At 38.9% G+C, this 19,700-nt stretch overlaps 1 protein-coding gene across 6 annotated transcripts in view; it reads left to right on the top strand.

The window, feature by feature from the left end:
* LOC103126387 (zinc finger protein 568) overlaps positions 1-17,844 on the top strand; it is a 55,679-nt gene extending 37,835 nt beyond the window's left edge. For all 6 annotated transcript variants that reach the window (XM_060185811.1, XM_060185810.1, XM_060185817.1 and 3 more), the window contains 3 exons: positions 7,454-7,577; positions 7,865-7,960; positions 16,354-17,844. In XM_060185811.1, coding sequence (XP_060041794.1) covers positions 7,454-7,577; positions 7,865-7,960; positions 16,354-17,798 — 1,665 coding nt within the window. In that variant the 3' untranslated portion in view covers positions 17,799-17,844. The remainder of the gene's footprint in view (positions 1-7,453; positions 7,578-7,864; positions 7,961-16,353) is intronic.
* The last annotated feature ends 1,856 nt before the right edge of the window (positions 17,845-19,700 follow it).

Below are 19,700 nucleotides of genomic sequence, written 5' to 3' on the forward strand. Positions count from 1 at the left end.
GGTTATTTATTACTATACTTCTCATTCCTCCTCATTCTCCTTTTTCTCTTTTTCTTTTTTAGTACCAGGGCAACTATACTTCCTGGAATTATCTTTCCTGAGTCAACATTTTTATTGTTTTCATTTCAGACAGAGGGAAAGGGGGGGGATAGTGCAGTGGGTTAAGTGCACATGGAGAGAAGTGCAAGGATCCCGGTTCAAGGCCGAAGCTCCTCACCTGCAGGGAGTGATAAAGTGATGAAGCAAGTCTGCAAGTGTCTATCTTTCCCCCTCTCTGTCTTCCCCTCCTCTCTCCATTTCTCTCTGTCATATCCAACAGCAATAACAACAAGTCAACAAAATTAAAAAAAAAAAAGGCCTCCAGGAGCAGTGCATTAGTAGTGTAGGCACCAAGCCCCAGCTATAACTCTGGAGGAAAAAAAAAAGAGAGAGAAAGAGAGAGAGAGAGATGCTACATCAACACTCCACTATCTGTGGAGGTTCACCTAGTACAGTGGTAATCACATGTGGTGCTGAGGCGAAATGAAGGGTCTTGCACATGGTAAGGTGTGCACTTTATCTGGTGAGCTATCTCACTGGAATTTCCTTTTTTTAATTATTTATTTATTTTTATATTACAGAATTACATGTTGGCAGGGGGTTTGAATCCACACCATTTCCATTGCCACAGTTCTGAATCTTCAGTCTCCCCACTACAATCCGTCACAATTCCCATAAAGGTGTAGACATGGGCCTCTCACTGGAATTTCTTAGTTGTCCACTGATATCCTCTGCCTGCTTTGCAGAGTATTATTATTATTATTGTTATTATTATTTAGCAATATGTTATGTTAAGCATATTCTCTCTGTCCTTTGTAAGTTGTGTTACTATTTTTTTTTCAAATATTTGGTATGTTTTTAGATTCAGAACTTAGTAAGTTTTCCTCTTTCTATGTCATCAAAAGGTCTTCCTTATTACAAAGTAGGAGCCACTTACATTTTTCCAAAGTAGCTATCTGAATTTTTAAAATATTGTGTGTATTTATGTGTGTAAGAGAGAGAGAGAGAGATACCATAGCACTTTTTTTTTTTTGCCTTTCTTCTTCTGTGTGCTACCAGAGATTGAACCCTGGGCCTCACTCTTGCCAGGCATGTGCCCTACCACTGAACCATCTCCCTAGTCCTGTCCTAACAATTTGATCTGCTATGTTTATGGTGAGACATAACTGGAGAAAATTGTTTGTAAATTTACTATTTTAGGACTTTTATTTATATTTTTCTCTGACTTTGGAGTAGGCAGTTTTAGAGACCAGCATAATATTTGGAGTATATTGAAATTTAGGGGATTTTTCCCCTCTATGTTTGTCTGAGTATGACTTTTCTTCATTATTTCTGAGAAATCGGTTCTCAAAAAATTCTTTCATTCTGAAGATTAAAGAAATAGTTCTTCTATTTTAGATTAATCTATTATCTTCTTCCTCTTCTGAATTATGTGAGAATTTAATGAGTTTGTCTTTTTTTTTTTTTGCCTCCAGGGTTATTGATGGGGCTCAGTGCCTACACTACGAATCCACTGCTCCTGGAGGCCACTTTTTCCCTTTTGTTGTCCTTATTGTTTATCGTTGTTGTTGTTGCTGCTGCTGTTGGATAGGACAGAGAGAAATGGAGAGAGGAGGGTAAGACAGAGAGAGGGAGAGAAAGATAGACACCTGCAGACCAGCTTCACCGCTTGTGAATCGCCCTCACTACAGGTGAGGAGCCGATGGCTCAAACTGGGATCCTTACATGGGTCCTTGTGCTTTGTTCCACGTGTGCTTAACCCGCTGCACTAATGCCCGGCCCTGAGTCAGGACATTCTTAAGAGTCTCAGAGGACTACTGCATCCTCCCCACTCTCTGAACATTTTGGTAAGGAAGAAACTTCAGTTCCCCTTGCCTGTCCATTTCCCTCCATCTTTTCCTCTCCTCTGTGTGATGATTATTCTTTTTCTGTACTGAGTGACTACACTGTGGCAAAAGGAGAGTCATTTCTGCTACTCATAGTTTAGGGACTGTTCTGTGGACCGTGGGCTTCCTCCTAACTTCTTCGGTATACAAGGCTTGGAGAATATGATGATCATGGAAGTTCACTTGAATATATGCAGACAGTCTATTTGAATGTCACTGGCAACCCAGCAACTTGGCCGCCTCAAACATCCACTGAGGTACCAAATCCCATTGCTTCCCTTTCTTGCTCCTTGATCTCGTGTCCTACAACTTCATTTCAGTCTGTACGCTACGTCAGACCCTTGTGGTAGTATCTAGCACATTGAACTCCTAACTGGACTGTCATAACAGTCTTGTATTCAGTGAATCTGTGTTGCTTTGGGGATAATATTCCAACTCTTTCACACTCGTTGTATATTTGCTAAAAATCGTATTCTCTGCTTACTGGATCATTGGTCCTGGTATTGGGATAGAATGGTAAAGAAGCATGATGTATTTACTGGTGCATTCAGTTGACCTTTGAGAGTTTGTTTGGAGTTCTAGTAGTGGAGTGCAGTTACCTTCCACCGAAGACTGGTTTGTCTCTATCTGGGGAAGGTCATCCTCTTTGACTCAGCAACTGAGCATGCAGCTTTGGAAGAGACACACATGGAACGGTGAGGGAAGAAGGAAACACCCACTTAGTCAGCCAGATCAGCCAAGTCAACCTTGGTGATGCATGGTCAAAGCCAGATCGCCCTCACATCCCAATCTGTGTTGACCTTTGGACTTTTCCCACCACTTCTGTCCTCTCTTTCCTAGAATCCTTCAGCAGTTACATCAGTTAACTGTCTGTTCCTCAGGATGTAATTATCCTTCCTCTATTCCAACAACTTACTCACTCTATAAGGGATACTATTCAGTCAGTGTTTGTTTAAATTCTTTTCCTTTTCTGGCCCCCAATTAATCGATATCTTACATGAAACTTTGACATGCCACTTAACCTAGGAAAGTCACTCCTTCTCTTTCTATTGCAAGTCTTCTCATAATTAGAGTGTTTCTTCTACCAGAAGGACCAAGTCCAAAGCATTTTTCCCCCTTTTCCAAAGCATGTTAAAGTAGATTTATAGATGGAATTATATATTTTTTTGGAGTGCACTTTATTATGTGAATGGGAGCCACAGACCTGTGTGAAGGCTGATTTGTGGTTACAGTTCCTTGGGTTTTCCCCACAACTGCCAGGACTCAAATCAGGCAATTTTTTGGTAAGTCCAGGCCCTGTTGCTCCTTTTGTTACTCTAAAGATAAGAGCCTAGAGGCCCCAGTCTTTGCAGTGCAGAATAGACTGACTCTGACCAGCATCCTGGCCAGTTGTAGGCTTGGTTTCCTTTCCCCCTACTTTATAAGGTCATGAATATCAAAGTCAGGTTCATGCTTCTACTGCTAATTTTGGAGAATAACTAACACTTAGTGCACAATAGTTGTAATTGAAATACTGTAAATGCTGTCAGGTGGTAGTGCAGCGGGTTAAGCGTATGTGGCGTGAAACACAAGGACCGGTTTATGGCTTAAGGATCCTGGTTGAAGCCCTGGCTCCCCACCTGCAGGGGAGTCACTTCACAGGTAGTGAAGCAGGTCTGCAGGTGTCTCTTTTTCTCTCCCCCTCTCTGTCTTCCCCTCCTCTCTCCATTTCTCTCTGTCCTGTCCAACAAGGGCAACAAAAGGGAAAATAAATAATTAAAAAAAATTTTAAAAGACTAAGGATAGAAGAATGAGGAAATACTGTAAGGCAAGAGAGTCATGGGTGATCTTATCACAGCATATACATGTCATAAGTATTCTGAGAAGCCGTGACAACGTGCATACAGCTCAGCAGAGACTGAAGAACTTATTGATCCTGGTAAGTTGGCAGGCTCAGTACTGATAGTTCTGGCACTCTTGGTGAAGGGAGATTACAGTTTGGATTTTAAGTACCCTAGTTCTGGAATATGGAAGCAGTGTCAATAAAGCACCAAGTGTGGTAGGATTGGGGAAAGCTGAAGGCCTCTGTTAACAGAAACATTTGTTTATGGCCCCCGACTCAAAAGTTCTGTTTTACTTTGGGTATCTACATAATTAGGAAGCGTCTTCCAGATTGTAGAATAATAGTCTGCTTAGGGCTTTCTACGCTTATATCAGATCCTCATGTGGGAGAGTTGTTTCTTCTGAATATATTTTGTACTAAGGTTGATTATTTATCAAATTAAGAAAAAGAAAGGAGGAAGCATTTGCACTGGGGTACCAGATCCAGGTAAATAAGAATAGGGGAGGGGAGGAAAGTTTATTTGAGACCAGTTTCATGACTCAAGTCTGCTTTTACTTTTTCCTCTGGTTTCTCAGACTCTGCATTCCTCTGTGATGAGCCCAGGCTATTAATGTTTTTGTTATCCTTAAGGTGATTACTTACTGTACTTTTTGGGGGGGAGATGGGGAGGGTGCTCTGGGTCTTTCTTCATATCTGAGCAATTCAACTACTCCTGGAAGACTTTTTTTTTTTTTTGGTAAGATAACAAGAGACAGGTAGAAAGAGAGACTATAGCATCAGTCATGAATGGTGTTCCCACGTAGTTCCAGGGTGTTCAAACCTACGTCTCCAAACTTAGTGAAATGTATATTCTAGGCAAATAGAGGAGGGGCCACTGAGTGGGTGATGCCTAACTAGGTAATAATCTCTCAACTCACCAACAAAGGTCAGAGTACCAGCTGATTCTGGTAAGCCAGTATTCCTAGAAGGAAGGAGCCCTGCACACTCTGGCTCTGCAATATCATCTTTACAGGTAGTATAAAGTCCAGAGACTCTGATTATATAAAATTTTTTGTGGAGGGTGTTTATGAGATGATTTTATGATTTCTTTCTTTTTTTCCCTTTTGCATAGAGGCCGCTTAGGGTTCGCTCCTTAAAAAAAATTTTAGATAGAAATTGAGAGAGAATGAGGGAATAGGAAAGGGAGAGAGACACTTGGAACAGTCTCAGCATTCATGAAGCTTCCCCCCTACAGGTAGGGATAATTCCTGCCTGGTGGGAAAAAAATTAAAATAAGGGCCAAGTGATGATGCACTTGGTTACCATGTGCAAGGACCCAGGTTCAAGCCCCCAGTCCCCAACTCTTGGGGGAAAGTTTCATGAATGGTGAAGTAGTGCTGTAGGTATCTTCTTCTTTCTATCTCACTCTCCCCTTTCTCTTTTGCTTTATTAAATATGAAAGGAAGGAAGGAAGGAAAGTATATAGTATATACTCTTTATTTTGTTGAATGCATTTTTTTTATTTTGAAAGATTTAAACAGTGGATTTCTTTTCCCTAAAACTTCCTGCTTCTCTGACCCCCTTCAGTGAACTTACCAGTTCTTCCCATCCTGTGAGTGATGTTACCAAAAGTTCTTGCCCCTTAAATGTCACTCTGTTCTCTGGCTAATGTTTAGGTGCTCATTCAGAAAAACCACCAGGAGTACTATTGGAGAAAGAAAAACAACTTGTTTTGAAATTGTTGTGTCTCTCTTGTTAGGGCTGTGATTTGATAAAGTAGGAGTGGTTAAATCGGCTCCCATGTTGCAAATGGGTTTTTCAACTAGACAGGAAGGTAGTTGATACTCATTTGTTTCATACTCACTATTTATTTTTATCTCTAGTTCAGAGAATTCTAGTGTTAAAGATATGACAAATATGATACAGACCAGCAAAATAGGTCACTTTGTTATTTTGCCTGCTTTGCTGTGTTGATGACCTAGGTTCTAGCTCAGCCCCTGCCACACTCGAGGAAACTTCACTCCTACTGTGTACCATTTCCCCTCTCTTTCTGTCTGTTTCTGTCTGAAAAAGTTAACCTGGAATGGCCTGGGAAAGCCTCTGAAACAACAACAACAAAAAAAACCAAACAAACAAAAACCATGAAGTTAGTTATAGGACATTCCAAGGAATAACACCAGGTGGACTCCAATAAGTGGGTCCATTTTGGACTTGTGAGGCACATGCTCGTATTGGGTCACATAAATGTGGGTGGATCTTCCTCCATCTCTCCTGGTAGCTCACAAGCAAGGAGGACTTAATAATAAAAACAGTGTCTAAAAGAGAAAAGGACCTAAGTTGAAGATGAGAGTGTTTTGCAGACACCTATCATTGGGAGATGATAGCAACAACTGTACCATAAATATAATTACCACCACAATAAAATGATTTTTTTAAAAAAGATGTCTATTTGTGGCCCTGGAGATGGCACAATGCCTAGAGCACTAAACTTAAGAGTATGAGGTCTCAAGTTTGATCCCCAGCATCACATGTGCTAGAGTGATGCTCTTGTTCTCTCTCTCCACTTTCTCCCTATCATTAATAAACCTTTCATAAGTATGCCTATTTAAGACCTCCTGGTGGTACAGAAAATTATTAGAGTTAAAATTCTGGCAGCCAGAAAGAGAAGGATGAGTACCAAATGATCTCACTTATAGGTGGAACTTAAGAATCAAGAACAGAAAGGGAAAACACAAAGTGAGACCTGTATTGGGTATGGCGTCTTATACCAAAGCAAAGGAATCAGAGTAGGGAAGCTTGTAAATGTACCAACATTTTATTTTATTATCATTGTATTGGAGGGTTAATGGTTTAAAGAAAAAGTACGTGGGGGGGGGGGGCCAGGCAGTAGCACAGCAGGTTAAGCGCACATGTCGCGAAGCACAAGGACCAGCGTAAGGGTCCCGGTTTGAGCCCCCGGCTCCCCACTGGCAGGGGGGGTCACTTCACAAGCAATGAAGCAGGTCTGCAGGTATTTATCTTTCTCTCTCCTTCTCTGTCTTCCCCTCTTCTCTCAATTTATTTCTGTTCTGTTCAACAACAGCAATAATAACAATAACAATAATAACAAAGGGCAACAAAATGAGTGAAAAAAGCCCCCAGGAGAGGTGGATTCATAGTGCAGGCAGCGAGCCCCAGCAATAACCCTGGAGGAGAAAAAAAATAGAGTACATAGGTTATATTCAAATCCTATTTTCAGATACAAATTTTAAAAATTTAATGATTCTTATTTTTAAAAGATGTCTTTAATAGGAGACTGGGAAGGAGATGTCACATATGTTGCATACTGTATACTTGTATGCACATTTCATTTAGTTATGAAATACCAATTATGTGAACTTCATTCATTCCAAGAGTTATGTAGATAATATAAGAGAACAGTGGGAAGAAGTTAAGTCTATGGTTGTATACTTGTTTAAGAATGATATATGCGGCCATTTTCCTAGTGGCATTTCACTACTGACTTTTTTTTTTTCCATTTTCTTCTTTTTCTTTTCCCCCCAGAACACTGTACTGCTCTGGTTTATGGTCATGTTTGGGATTGAACCTGGCACCTTGTAGCCTCTGGCATTGAAAGCTTTTGCATAACCATTATGTTATCTCCCCCACCCTGTTTTCTCCATTTTCTTTTACTCCATTGTGAAAAATTTGCCCAGTTATTTCACAAATAACGTATCTGTGGTTCTAGGGTGTGAAGTTCAAAGATGTGGTCATTTACTTCTCTCAAGAGGAATGGGAATGCTTGCACTTGGCTCAGAAGGTTTTATATCAAGAAGTAATGTTGGAGAATTATAATAACCTTATCTCACTGGGTAAGTTTACCCTCACTCCAGAATTCATAAGTGACCTTTTGGAAGATTTGCACTTTACTATATATTTCTTGTAAGTGTTCTTCTAGTGCACAGCTGAATTGGAGATTCTTATTGGTTAATGATTTGTCCCTTATGAAGTTAGAAACTGTCTGCTCCATTGGACAGTTTTATATTTTTCATTCTTCTGGATGTTTATATACTTACTCCCCCATCATGGTCATAGATTTTTAATTTAGAGACACCTACAAAATAATTTTGTCACTTTTTTTTTTCCCTCCCTTGAGCAGGACTTTCTGGTTATAAGCCATATGTGATCTTCTTATTGGAACATGGGAAGAATCCCTGGGAAATTGACAGAAATGACATGAAAGAATGGTGCCCAGGTGAGTAATGTGAGTCATGGGAATGCTATAACAGATACTGATCCAGTTGGCCTGTGAAAAGGCAGTGCTACCACGTGATTGGTTAGTGAAATTCCTGAAAAAGCCAGATATGTAAGAAAGTAAGGGTGTTACAAGGCCCCAAAGAGACAAGAAAGACAAATCCATAGATAGCAGAGTTTTTTTCTCTACTATCTCATCCCCTCCCCACCCCCCACCCCCCGCCCCTGGAAATTGGACTGAGAAGGTGGCTCAGCAGTACAGCACATACACACTTTATATGCCTGAGAGCCTGAGTTAATTTTCCAACAGCACACACATACCAGATCTGTTAATATATAATTTTTAGATCCTAAAAGTCCAGTGGTATTAATTTTTAAAGTAAATTATCTTTTAAAATGTTTATTTCATAGAGATGGAAAGAGAGTTTCACATGAGAAAGAGAAGCCAGGGCACTGTTCTGGTACATGTGGCATCTGGGGTCAAACCAGAACCCTCAGGTATGCAATTTTTGTGCTCTCCCAGTTGCTGCGATTCACCAGTGTTCAATATGTTCACAAAAGTTTGCAACTGTAACTACCTAACTTTACTTTTTTTTTCATTTTTTTATTTGTGATTAATAGTAGGTTACAAGATTGTAAGATTAGACTTCCTCACTTCTTTTCACCCTAAGATCCCTATCCTCATCTGCTCTATTCCTACTTTTTGGCTCCTGTTTATTAAACATTTTATCCTGTTTTATATCTTACCACCTTTCAGCCACCAAGTTGTATTTGTTGGATAGAGACAGAAATTGAGAGGTCAGGGGACATAGGGAGAGAGACAGACACCTGCAGCCCTGCTTCACCACTCGTGAAGCTTTCCCTGTGCAGGTGGGACCAGGGACTTGAACCTGGGTCCTAAAGTACTGTAATATGAGCGCTTAACCAGGTATGTCACCGCCTGGCTCCTAAAAAATAAATAAGTAAATAATAATTCCACACCACACCTACCACCAAATTTCTATGTTCCCCACTTCCCAAAGATAACCACCATAGTTTTCACAAGTCTTAGAAACAGTTTGCATGTTTCTGTTTTTTTTTTTCATATGTATCAGTCCCTAGATTCTACATATGAGTGAAATCCTGTGGTAGTTGTCTTTTATCTCTATACTTATTTTACTAAGCATAATCACCTCCAGTTCTGTCTGTTTTGTTCAAAGGACACACTGTCATCTTTTTTATTGCAGAGTAGTTTTCCATGGAATATATCCCCTAGCTTCTTTAGCCAGTCATCTATTGGTGGACATTTAGGCTGCTTCCACTCTTTGGCTGTTGTGAATAATTAGCTATGAAGATAGGAGTGCATGTGTCCCTTTGAATTAATGTTTGAGGGTAAATGACTAAGAGTGATATTTCTGCATCATAAGGCAATTTATTTCATTTTTGTTTTTTAAAGCTTTATTTAACTTTATAGGGCAGATAGAAATTGAGGGGGCAATAGAGAAGGAGAGACAGAGACACCTGTAATACTGCTTCATCACTTGTGAAGTTTTCCCCCTGCAGGTGCAGACCTAAGGCTTGAACCCAGGTCCTTGTGCATGGTAATGTGCACTTAACCAGTTTTGCCACTACTGGCCTCCCATTTTTATTTGTTTAAGGATTCTCCAAACAGTCTTCCAAAGGAGCTGCATCAGTTTATATTCCCACCACCAGTGTAGCAGGATCCCTTTTTCTCCACAACCTTGCCAACACCTGACAACCTAATTTTAGAACACTTCATTACACCAGACTGAAATCTCTTACCAGTTAGCAGATATCTCCCATACTCAGACCTCAACAACCACTAGTTTTATTTTTTTGTATATATAAGATGTTAATGAAATCATATGATAGTCTTTTTTTTATAGATTTAATAATGATCGATAAGACCAGTGGATAAGAGGGGTAACAGTTCCACACAATTCCCACCACCAGAGTTCCGAATCACATCCCCTCCCTGGGAAGCTTTCTCTTTTTTTTTTAAACTTTATTTATTTATTTTTTATTAGATAGAGACAGAGAGAAATTGAGGGGAAGGGGCGATAGACATGGAGAGAGACAGAGAGACACCTGCAGCCCTGCTTCACCACTTGTGAAGCTTTCCCCCTGCAGGTGGGGACCAGGGGCTTGAACCCAGTTCCTTGTGCACTGTAGTTTGTGCACTTAACCAGGTATGCCACCACCTGGCCCCTGGAAACTTTCACTTTATCCCTCTGGGAATATGGACCCAGGATCATTATGGGGTATAGAAGGTGGAAGGTCTGGCTTCTGAAGACTTCTTTTTAATATTTATTTTATTTATTTCTTCCCTTTTGTTGCCCTTGTTTTTTTATTGTTGTAGTTATTATTGTTGTTGTCGTTGTTGGATAGGACAGAGAGAAATGGAGAGAGGAGGGGAAGACAGAGAGGAGGAGAGAAAGATAGACACCTGCAGACCTGCTTCACTGCCTGTGAAGCGACTCCCCTGCAGGTGGGGAGCCGGGGTTCGAATCGGGATCCTTATGCCGGTCCTTGTGCTTTGCGCCACCTGCGCTTAACCCGCTGCGCTACAGCCCGACTCCCTGAAGACTTCTTTTAACTAGCAGAATGTTTCTAGGGTTCAACCACATTGTAGGATGTACCACTACAGCTTTATTGCCAAAAAACACTTTATTACAGATATGTATTTTGCTTATTCATTGGTTGATGATCTTTTGTATTGTTACAACTTTCAGGCTCCTGTAAATAATACTGCTATGAATTTTCACATACAGGCTCCCTCCTTTTTTTTTTTTTTTTTTTTATACTTACTGATTTTCATTTGGTAGGGCAGAGAAAAATTGAGAGAGGAAGGGAAGAGAGAGATAGTTGTACTACTGCTTCATTGCTCGTGAAGCTTCCCTCATGCAGGTGGGGACCGTGGGCTTAAACCAAGCTCCTTGCAAATAATAACATGTGCTTTCAACTAAGTGTGCCACCACCCAGCTCCCCCTTCTTTTTCTAGTTTGTTGTGTTATTTCTTTTAATCATAAAAGAATTTTAGAATACTATTATCAGTCACTTTTTTCTACATCTATTAATATATGTGGCTTATGTCTTATGCTAGTAATACATTTTTACATTGAGACATAAACTGAGTACTTCTTTGTCATTTTATGTGGTGCCAAGTATTGAACTCAGGGCTACATCCATGCAGGGCATACTCTATACTGATGAATTGCTCCCTCAATCCCTGCATTTATGTGTTTAAATTGCTCATGTTTTATTTCTAGCACCTTCTTCTTCTAGCGTTTGCCATTCTAGCACCTAATACAATGTTTGACACATATTTACATTGATATATATTTTTTAATGTTACATCAACCTTGTATTTTTCCTTCCTTGAATTAATTCCAATTGGATACACATATACACACATATATTGTTTGTTGAGAATTTTAATATCTTAATACTTAAAAGGAATATTGGTATGCGATTTACTTGTGCTAGCTTGTCTAGTTGGTATTAGGATAATTCTGACTTCTGAATTATCAAGAGATAATTCTTCCTCATCTCTTTTTTTTGGAAGTGTTTGTGAAGAATTATTAAATTATTATTAATAATTAAATAATTATTAAATTATTATTATATATGAGGATACTTGTCAGCCACTTAGAGTTTGTATAATATAAAGACATTTCTCTGGCTGTCTTGGAGTGCATCAGAGAAGGTTCATGAGTGAAAATGTTATGACTTATTTGGAAACTATTTTGGAGATCCAGAAGATTTAATCTTGAGCTAAAATGATTCCAGGGGGTAGGGATGGTTGAAAGATTGAAGATCAATTAGGGAGAATGGTTCTCTAACATTAATGAGTACTTTCATGGGATAGAAACAATAGGAGCAACTTTGAATGTCACTTTTTAAATTTTAACATCCATTTAAGTTCCATATTTATAATTCTGGTCCATACTTTGCACCATTAACAGCTCCTTCTAACATATATCTGGAATTGTTTATTCAAAATAAACACCAGCATCCTGTAATGAGTTATTATATAAAGACTTTTCTTGGTGCCTTCTCTTAAAGACAGTATCATATCATCCTTGATATAAATGGCATTTTTATTAGGTCCCAAGTACACCAGTGTAATCATGTTTCATTGTCAAAGTTAGAAACTGTACAGTGACTTTGTAGCACAGCCTAATAGCTGGCATTTGCCCCCCCCCCCCCCCCCCCCGCTTTGGGTACTCTTGATACTCTTGAGAGCATTATCCAGGACCTTCATGTGCACCATTATGGCCCATGGAAAGATGGCAAAAAGTATTTGTCAAATATTTACTCTGCAGGTATAGTGAGAGGCACAGACAAGGCAACATAGAAGTGAACAAGTAAAAGTTAAGAGGTGAAGTGTACTGGTGTCTGCAAGATGATTGATAGCTACAGAGGATAAGTAGAGATATAGTAAGGCAAGTAGAGTCAGATAGGTATTGTAAAATCAAAGTAGTAGGAATGTTTGGAGGTTTTTTTTTTTCTTTTTTTTAAGTGTTTTTTTTATATATTTACTTATTTATTCCCTTTTGTTGCCCTTGTTGTTTTATTGTTGTAGTTATTATTGATGTTGGATAGGACAGAGAGAAATGGAGAGAGGAGGGGAAGACAGAGAGGGGGAGAGAAAGATAGACACCTGCAGACCTGCTTCACCGCCTGTGAAGCGACTCACCTGCACGTGGGGATCTGGGGGCTCAAACCGGGATCCTTAAGCCGGTCTTTGCGCTTTGTGCCAGCTGTGCTTAACCCGCTGCGCTACCACCATGAGTCCCATGTTTGAAGTTTTTAAAATAGTGTTAGAGAAAATAGATAAAATGGCATATGATGATATATGCTGCAAAAAATGAGTAGAGATGGGAAGGGGATTTTTTTTCTAGAGTGTTCTCATAAGTTGTCATTTGAATAGAGATAAAAATAACGATTATCTTAGGGAAAATATTTCATCGGAGGGATTAATGGTTTATAGTAATACAGTTATTGATAACATATAAAATTTCTCAGTTTTCTGCAAAACACTCTATACCCCACTACCACCACCACCACTACCACCTATGTCTTCCATCGTGCACCAGGACCTGAAAGCTTCCCACACCTCCTAAAGTCCTTTAATTTGGTGCAATACACCACTTAGGGAACATATTTGCAGGTATTAGTTTCGAATGAGTGAGGGGTGTGCTTGACAAGTTTGAAGAACATCTAGTTGGTTTGAGAGCAGTCAACTAAGGGAGAGCTAGGCATTGAAGAAAGTTCAGGGAAGGTTTAATAGGCTTCAGTTTTTATTTGAGAGGAAAATAAAGTGAATGATTTTGAGAAGACTGGCATGACCTAACTTATTTTAATAGCAACATTCTGGTTACAGTACAGAGTATGAGATATTAGGGCAACAGTGGAAGTAAGATGACTTGTTAGGATAATGCCATGTTAACCTTAATGAGGGATGGTTTGGGCCCAAGTAGTCAAAATCTAGATACATTTTTAAATAAAGGATGAGAGATTTTCTGTTAACATGTCATACTTCTCATTTAGTTGCTCTTAGGGGATTTCTTTTTATTTATTTCTTTATTTCTTTATTGGGGAATTAATGTTTTACATTCAACAGTAAATATAATAGTTTGTACATGCATAACATTCCCCAGTTTCCCATTTAACAATACAACCCCCACTATGTCATTTATCATCCTTCATGGACCTGTATTCTCCCCACCCACCCACCCCAGAGTCTTTTACTTTGGTGCAATATGCCAATTCCATTTCAGCTTCTACTTGTGTTTTCTCTTCTGATCTTGTTTTCCAACTTCTGCCTGAGAGTGAGATCATCCCATATTCATCCTTCTGTTTCTGACTTATTTCACTCAACATGATTTTTTCAAGGTCCATCCAAGATCGGCTGAAAACGGTGAAGTCACCATTTTTTACAGCTGAATAGTATTCCATTGTGTATAGATACCACAACTTGCTCAGCCACTCATCTGTTGTTGGACACCTGGGTTGCTTCCAGGTTTTGGCTATTACAAATTGTGCTGCCAAGAACATATGTGTACACAGATCTTTTTGGATGGATGTGTTGGGTTCCTTAGGATATATCCCCAGGAGAGGAATTGCAGGGTCATAGGGTAGGTCCATTTCTAGCCTTCTGAGAGTTCTCCAGACTGTTCTCCACAGAGGTTGGACCAATTGACATTCCCACCAGCAGTGCAGGAGGGTTCCTTTGACCCCATACCTTTTCCAGCATTTGCTGCTGTTACCTTTTCTGATGTATGACATTCTCACAGGAGTGAAGTGATACCTCATTGCTGTCTTGATTTGCATTTCTCTGACAATCAGAGACTTGGAGCATTTTTTCATGTGTTTCTCGGATTTTGGATCTCTTCTGTGGTGAATATTCTGTCCAAGTCCTCCCCCCATTTTTGGATGGGGTTATTTGTTGTCTTGTTGTTGAGTCTGGCAAGCTCTTTATATATGTTGGTTATTAAACTCTTATCTGATGTATGACATGTAAAGATCTTCTCCCATTCTGTGAGGGGTCTCTTGGTTTGGGTAGTGGTTTCTTTTGCTGTGAAGAAGCTTTTTAATTTGATGTAGTCCCATAGGTTTATACTTGCCTTAGTCTTCCTTGTAATTGGATTCGTTTCATTGAAAATGTCTTTAAAATTTATGCGGAAAAAAGTTCTGCCAATATTTTCCTCTAAGTATCTGATAGTTTCTGGTCTAACATCCAAGTCTTGATCCACTTGGAATTCACTTTTGTATTTGGTGAAATACAGTGATTCAGTTTCATTCTTCTGCATGTTTCAACCCATTGTTTCCAACACCATTTGTTGAAGAGACTCTGCTTTCCCCATGTAATAGTCTGGGCCCCTTTGTCAAAGATTAGATGTCCATAGGTATGGGGCCTCATTTCTGGGCTCTCAATTCTATTCCACTGGTCAGTGTGTCTGTTCATGTTCCAGTACCAAGCAGTTTTGATGACAATGGCCCTATAATACAGTTTGAGATCTGGGAGTGTGATGCCTCCGGTTCTGTTCTTTTTTCTCAAGATTGTTTTGGCAATTCTAGGTCTTTTCTGGTTCCAGATAAACATTTGTAGCATTTGTTCTATTCTCCTAAAAAATGTGGTTGGGATCTTGATGGGGATAGCATTAAATTTGTAGATGGCTCTGGGTAATATATTCATTTTGATGATGTTAATTCTTCCAACCTATGAACATGGAATATCTTTCCACTTCTTTGTGTCTTTTTCAATTTCTTTGAGTAGTGACTCATAATTTTCAGTATACAAGTCTTTCACTTCTTTGGTTAGGTTTACTCCTAGATATTTTATTGTTTTTGTTGCTATAGTAAAAGGAATTGATTTCTGGATTTCAATTTCTTGTAACTTAGTGTTTGCATAGAGGAATGCCACTGACTTTTGGATGTTAATTTTATAGCCTGACACCTTACTGTATTGCCTGATGATTTCCAAAAGATTCTTGCTGGATTCCTTAGGTTTTTCCATGTATACTATCATGTCATCTGCAAATAAGGAGAGTTTGACTTCTTCTCTTCCAATCTGTATGCCTTTAATTCCTTGCTCCTGCCTGATTGCTATGGCAAGAACTTCCAACACTATGTTGAATAGTAATGGTGATAGTGGGCAGCCCTGTCTAGTACCTGATCTGAGGGGAAATGCTTCCAGTTTTTCACCATTGAGTATGATGTTGGCTGTAGGTTTGCTATATATAGACTCCACTATCTTGAGGAATTTTCCATCTATTCCCATTTTTTGTAGTGTTTTGATCATAAAGGGATGTTGTATTTTGTCAAAGGCTTTCTCTGCATCTATTGATATGACCATGTGGTTTTTGGTCTTGCTTTTGTTGATGTGGTGGATCACATTGATTGACTTACGTATGTTAAGCCAACCTTGCATGCCTGGGATAAACCCCACTTGGTCATGATGAAGGGGATTTCTTGACAAACATTTTTAAAAAGATGTTATTTATTCATGAAGAATGATAGTGGAGAAATAAAGAACCAGATATCACTCTGGTATATTTGCTGCTGAGGATTGAATTTGGTAAAGTATTAGACTTGAGAGTCTAATACTTTATCTACTGCTCCATCTCCTGGACCACTTGACATGTATTTTTTTTTAAAGTTCCCCAATGCTGTCTACCTTTCATAAAAGAGGTAAAACAAGCCACTCCCTTCACAAGTTTCTCTCATTTCCTCTTATTTTCCCCCACTACCCCTCCTACCCCCCCATTTTAAAAACTGAAGTTCATAGGTATTTGAATTACTATTTCCAGTTTGGCATTTCTACATTAAAACTTTTCTTTCTACTGCAAAATGAAAATAGCTTCAATTTTCTCTCTTATTATCTTACAGGTTCAGAATCCAGAAGAGAAGCCAACAATTTATCTCCAAAGGAGGACAATTATGAAATTAAGTCATTGCAACAAGAGATAGCAAAAAGAAATATAGCCTCTACCCTTGAGTACACTAGTATCAAAGGTAACAGAGAAATAAAATGTGGGTTGAATGGACAACAGGAGGAACATTTTAGACAAGTTATAACAACCTTTCAAGAAAGGCCCACTGTCATCCAGCACACGGCTAATAGAGTACCTCAGACAGTTCATACTGGGACAAAATCCACTGAATGCAAGGGATCTAAGGATGCTCCCAGGACACAGTCACACCATATTCCACATGAAAGAAGCCATAGTAGGGAAAAGGAATCCAAATGTGGAGAATGTAAGAAAGCCTTTAATAGTAAGTCAGACTTGATTAAGTATCAGAGAATTCATGAGACCAAAGAAAGTAGTGAAACTAGGAAATGTGCCTTTACTCATGAGTCTGAAATGACTACACATCAGAGCAGTAATACTTGGGAGAAACCTCACAAATGTAAAGAATGTGGAAAAGCCTTTCATTCTAGCTCACAACTCAGTAAACATCAAAGAATTCATATTGGTGAGAAACCCTATAAATGTAAGGACTGTGAGAAGGCCTTTCCAACTATTTCACAACTTAATTTACATCAGAGAGTTCATTCTGATAAGAAGTACTATGAATGTAAAGAATGTGGTAAAGCCTTTATCCGTCCCTCACATCTTGTTCGACATCAAAGAATCCACACTGGTGAAAAACCCCATATATGTAAAGAATGTGGCAAAGCTTTTCGTTATGACACACAACTTAGTCTTCATCAGATAATTCATACTGGTGAAAGACGCTATGAATGTAAGGAATGTGGGAAGGTATATAGTTGTGCCTCACAACTAAGTCTACATAAAAGAATTCATACAGGTGAAAAACCTCATGAGTGTAAGGAATGTGGGAAAGCTTTTATCTCTGATTCACATCTCATTCGACATCAGAGTGTTCATACTGGTGAAAAACCATATAAGTGTAAGAAATGTGGGAAGTCCTACCGTCGTGGTGCAGAACTTACTCGGCATCAGAGAGTTCATATTGGTGAGAAACCTTATAAATGTAGGGATTGTGAAATGACCTTTACTTGTAGCACAGAACTTATTAGACATCAAAAAATTCACACTGGTGAGAGACCCCATAAGTGTAATAAATGTAAAAAGGCTTTTATTCGAAGGTCAGAACTTACTCAACATGAGAGAAGTCACAGTGGTGAAAAACCTTATGAGTGTGAGGAATGTGGAAAGACTTTTAGTAGTAGCTCAGAATTTAATCGACATCAAAAAATTCATACTGGTGAGAAACCCTATAAGTGTAAAGAATGTGGTAAGGCTTTTATTCGTGGCTCAAACCTTAATCAACATCAAAGAATTCATGTAAGACAGAGGTGTGAATAAAAAGGTATGGGATGTCTTAGAATTTAATTGACATGTAAAAATCCATAGTAATAATTTAAAAAACTTGCTTGTAAAGAATGTGGCAAAGAATGAAGAATAGCATTTTAATATTCATATTGTATAAGGTTCTAAGGGCCAGAAATTACTTGGCGAGTTACTCATAAATATGAAGAATTGGGGTGGAGGGGTTATGTTTCAGAATTTACTAGAGAACAGAATTAATTGGCAAAAAAAATTTTTTTTCAACTCCCATAAATGTAAGGAAATTGAGAAGGCTTATTAGGAAGGCAGTGAATTTATTAGAGATAGTCATTCAAACCATTCTCAGTATTAGGATCCTTAACCCTGAGAAATGACAGTATTCATAATAGAACACCAGTTATTGCTGGAGTTTGGAGAATCCCCTGTGAATTCACTGCTCCTGGAAGCCTTTTTGTTTTTTTTCATTTTATTAGATAGGACAGAGAAATTAGAGAGGATGGGAAGAGAGAAAGACACCTGCAGACCTGCTTCACTGCTTGTGAAGAGTCCTCCCTGCAGGTGGGGAGCCAGAGCCTTGAACCAGGTCCTTATGCTTCATACTAGGTGTGCCACTGCCTGACCGCTGCCTTAAGTTTTTCATCTGATAATTCATACTTGAAGAAAACTATGTTAATGTTTAAAAGGTAGCAAAAATCTTAAAGTATTACTCAGATTTTGATAAATATTGCAAATTCATTCTCCAAAACTAATCTGAATTGAATCAGATTAAGAATGGATTTAACTAATGTTGAGTCTTGTCTTTATAATTATAATTTCTTTTTTTAAAAGCCTCTATCACTTTATTGAGAAAATGATTTACCGAATTATTGTGACATGGGTATATGTTTTCACATCCCCCCATCAAGGTAGATGTTATAACTTATTTCATTATTGTTATTATTATTATTATTATTATGTTTACTTATTAGACAGCCAGAAATTGAAAGAGTAGGGGGAGACAGAGAGGAAGAGAGACAAAGAGATACCTGCAACACTGCTTCACCACTTGCAAAGTTTTCCCACTGCAGGTGGGGGCTGGGGCCTGGAACCGGGTCCTTGCATGTTGTAATGTGTGTTCAATCAGGAGTGTCACTACCAGGCCCCATAACTCATTTCTTATATGAAAAAAATCACTTGAGGGCAGGGGTAGATAGCATAGTGGTTATCCAAAGAGAAGAGACTCTTATGCCTGAAGCTCCTAAGTCCCAGCTTCAGTCCCTGCACCACTGTAAGCCAGAGTTGAGCAGTGCTCTGGTGAAAAAAAAATTAATAAAAATAAACTTGATTATGTCTTAAATTTCTCATTCATAAGATACTAATATTAGTTCCATGTTTCCTAGTAATGTGTGGAACTTAACTATATCCCTTAATAATGTGTCTAACTCACATCAATACAAATAGTTTTGTTTTTATTATTTTCTTTATTTGCATGACAGATCATATTGAGAAGCAGGCTTGATATTGCATTGTCAGAAAAGTCATGATATATTTTTGCATAGAAAAATATGTGATTGGGGCCAGCCAGTAGTGCAGCAGGTTAAGTGCACATGGTGCAAAGTGCATGGACCGGCATAAGGAAACCAGTTCTAGCCTCTGGCTCCCCACCTGCAGGGGGTCGCTTCACAGGTGGTGAAGCAGGTCTGCAAGTGTCTTGCTCTCCTTCTCTGTCTTCCCCTTTTCTCCATTTCTCTCTGTCCTGTCCAGCAATAACAACAACAATAAACAAGGGAAACAAAAAGGGAAAAAATAGCCTCCAGGAGCAGTGGATTTGTAGTGCAGTCACCAAGCCCCCATGGTAACCCTGGAGACAGAAAAAAAATATATATATGTGATGACTTTTCCTATAATCCAATATATAATACTATAAAATATCTTACATCT

Source organism: Erinaceus europaeus, chromosome 2, assembly GCF_950295315.1.
Source record: "Erinaceus europaeus chromosome 2, mEriEur2.1, whole genome shotgun sequence".
Classification (NCBI taxonomy): Eukaryota; Metazoa; Chordata; class Mammalia; order Eulipotyphla; family Erinaceidae; genus Erinaceus; species Erinaceus europaeus.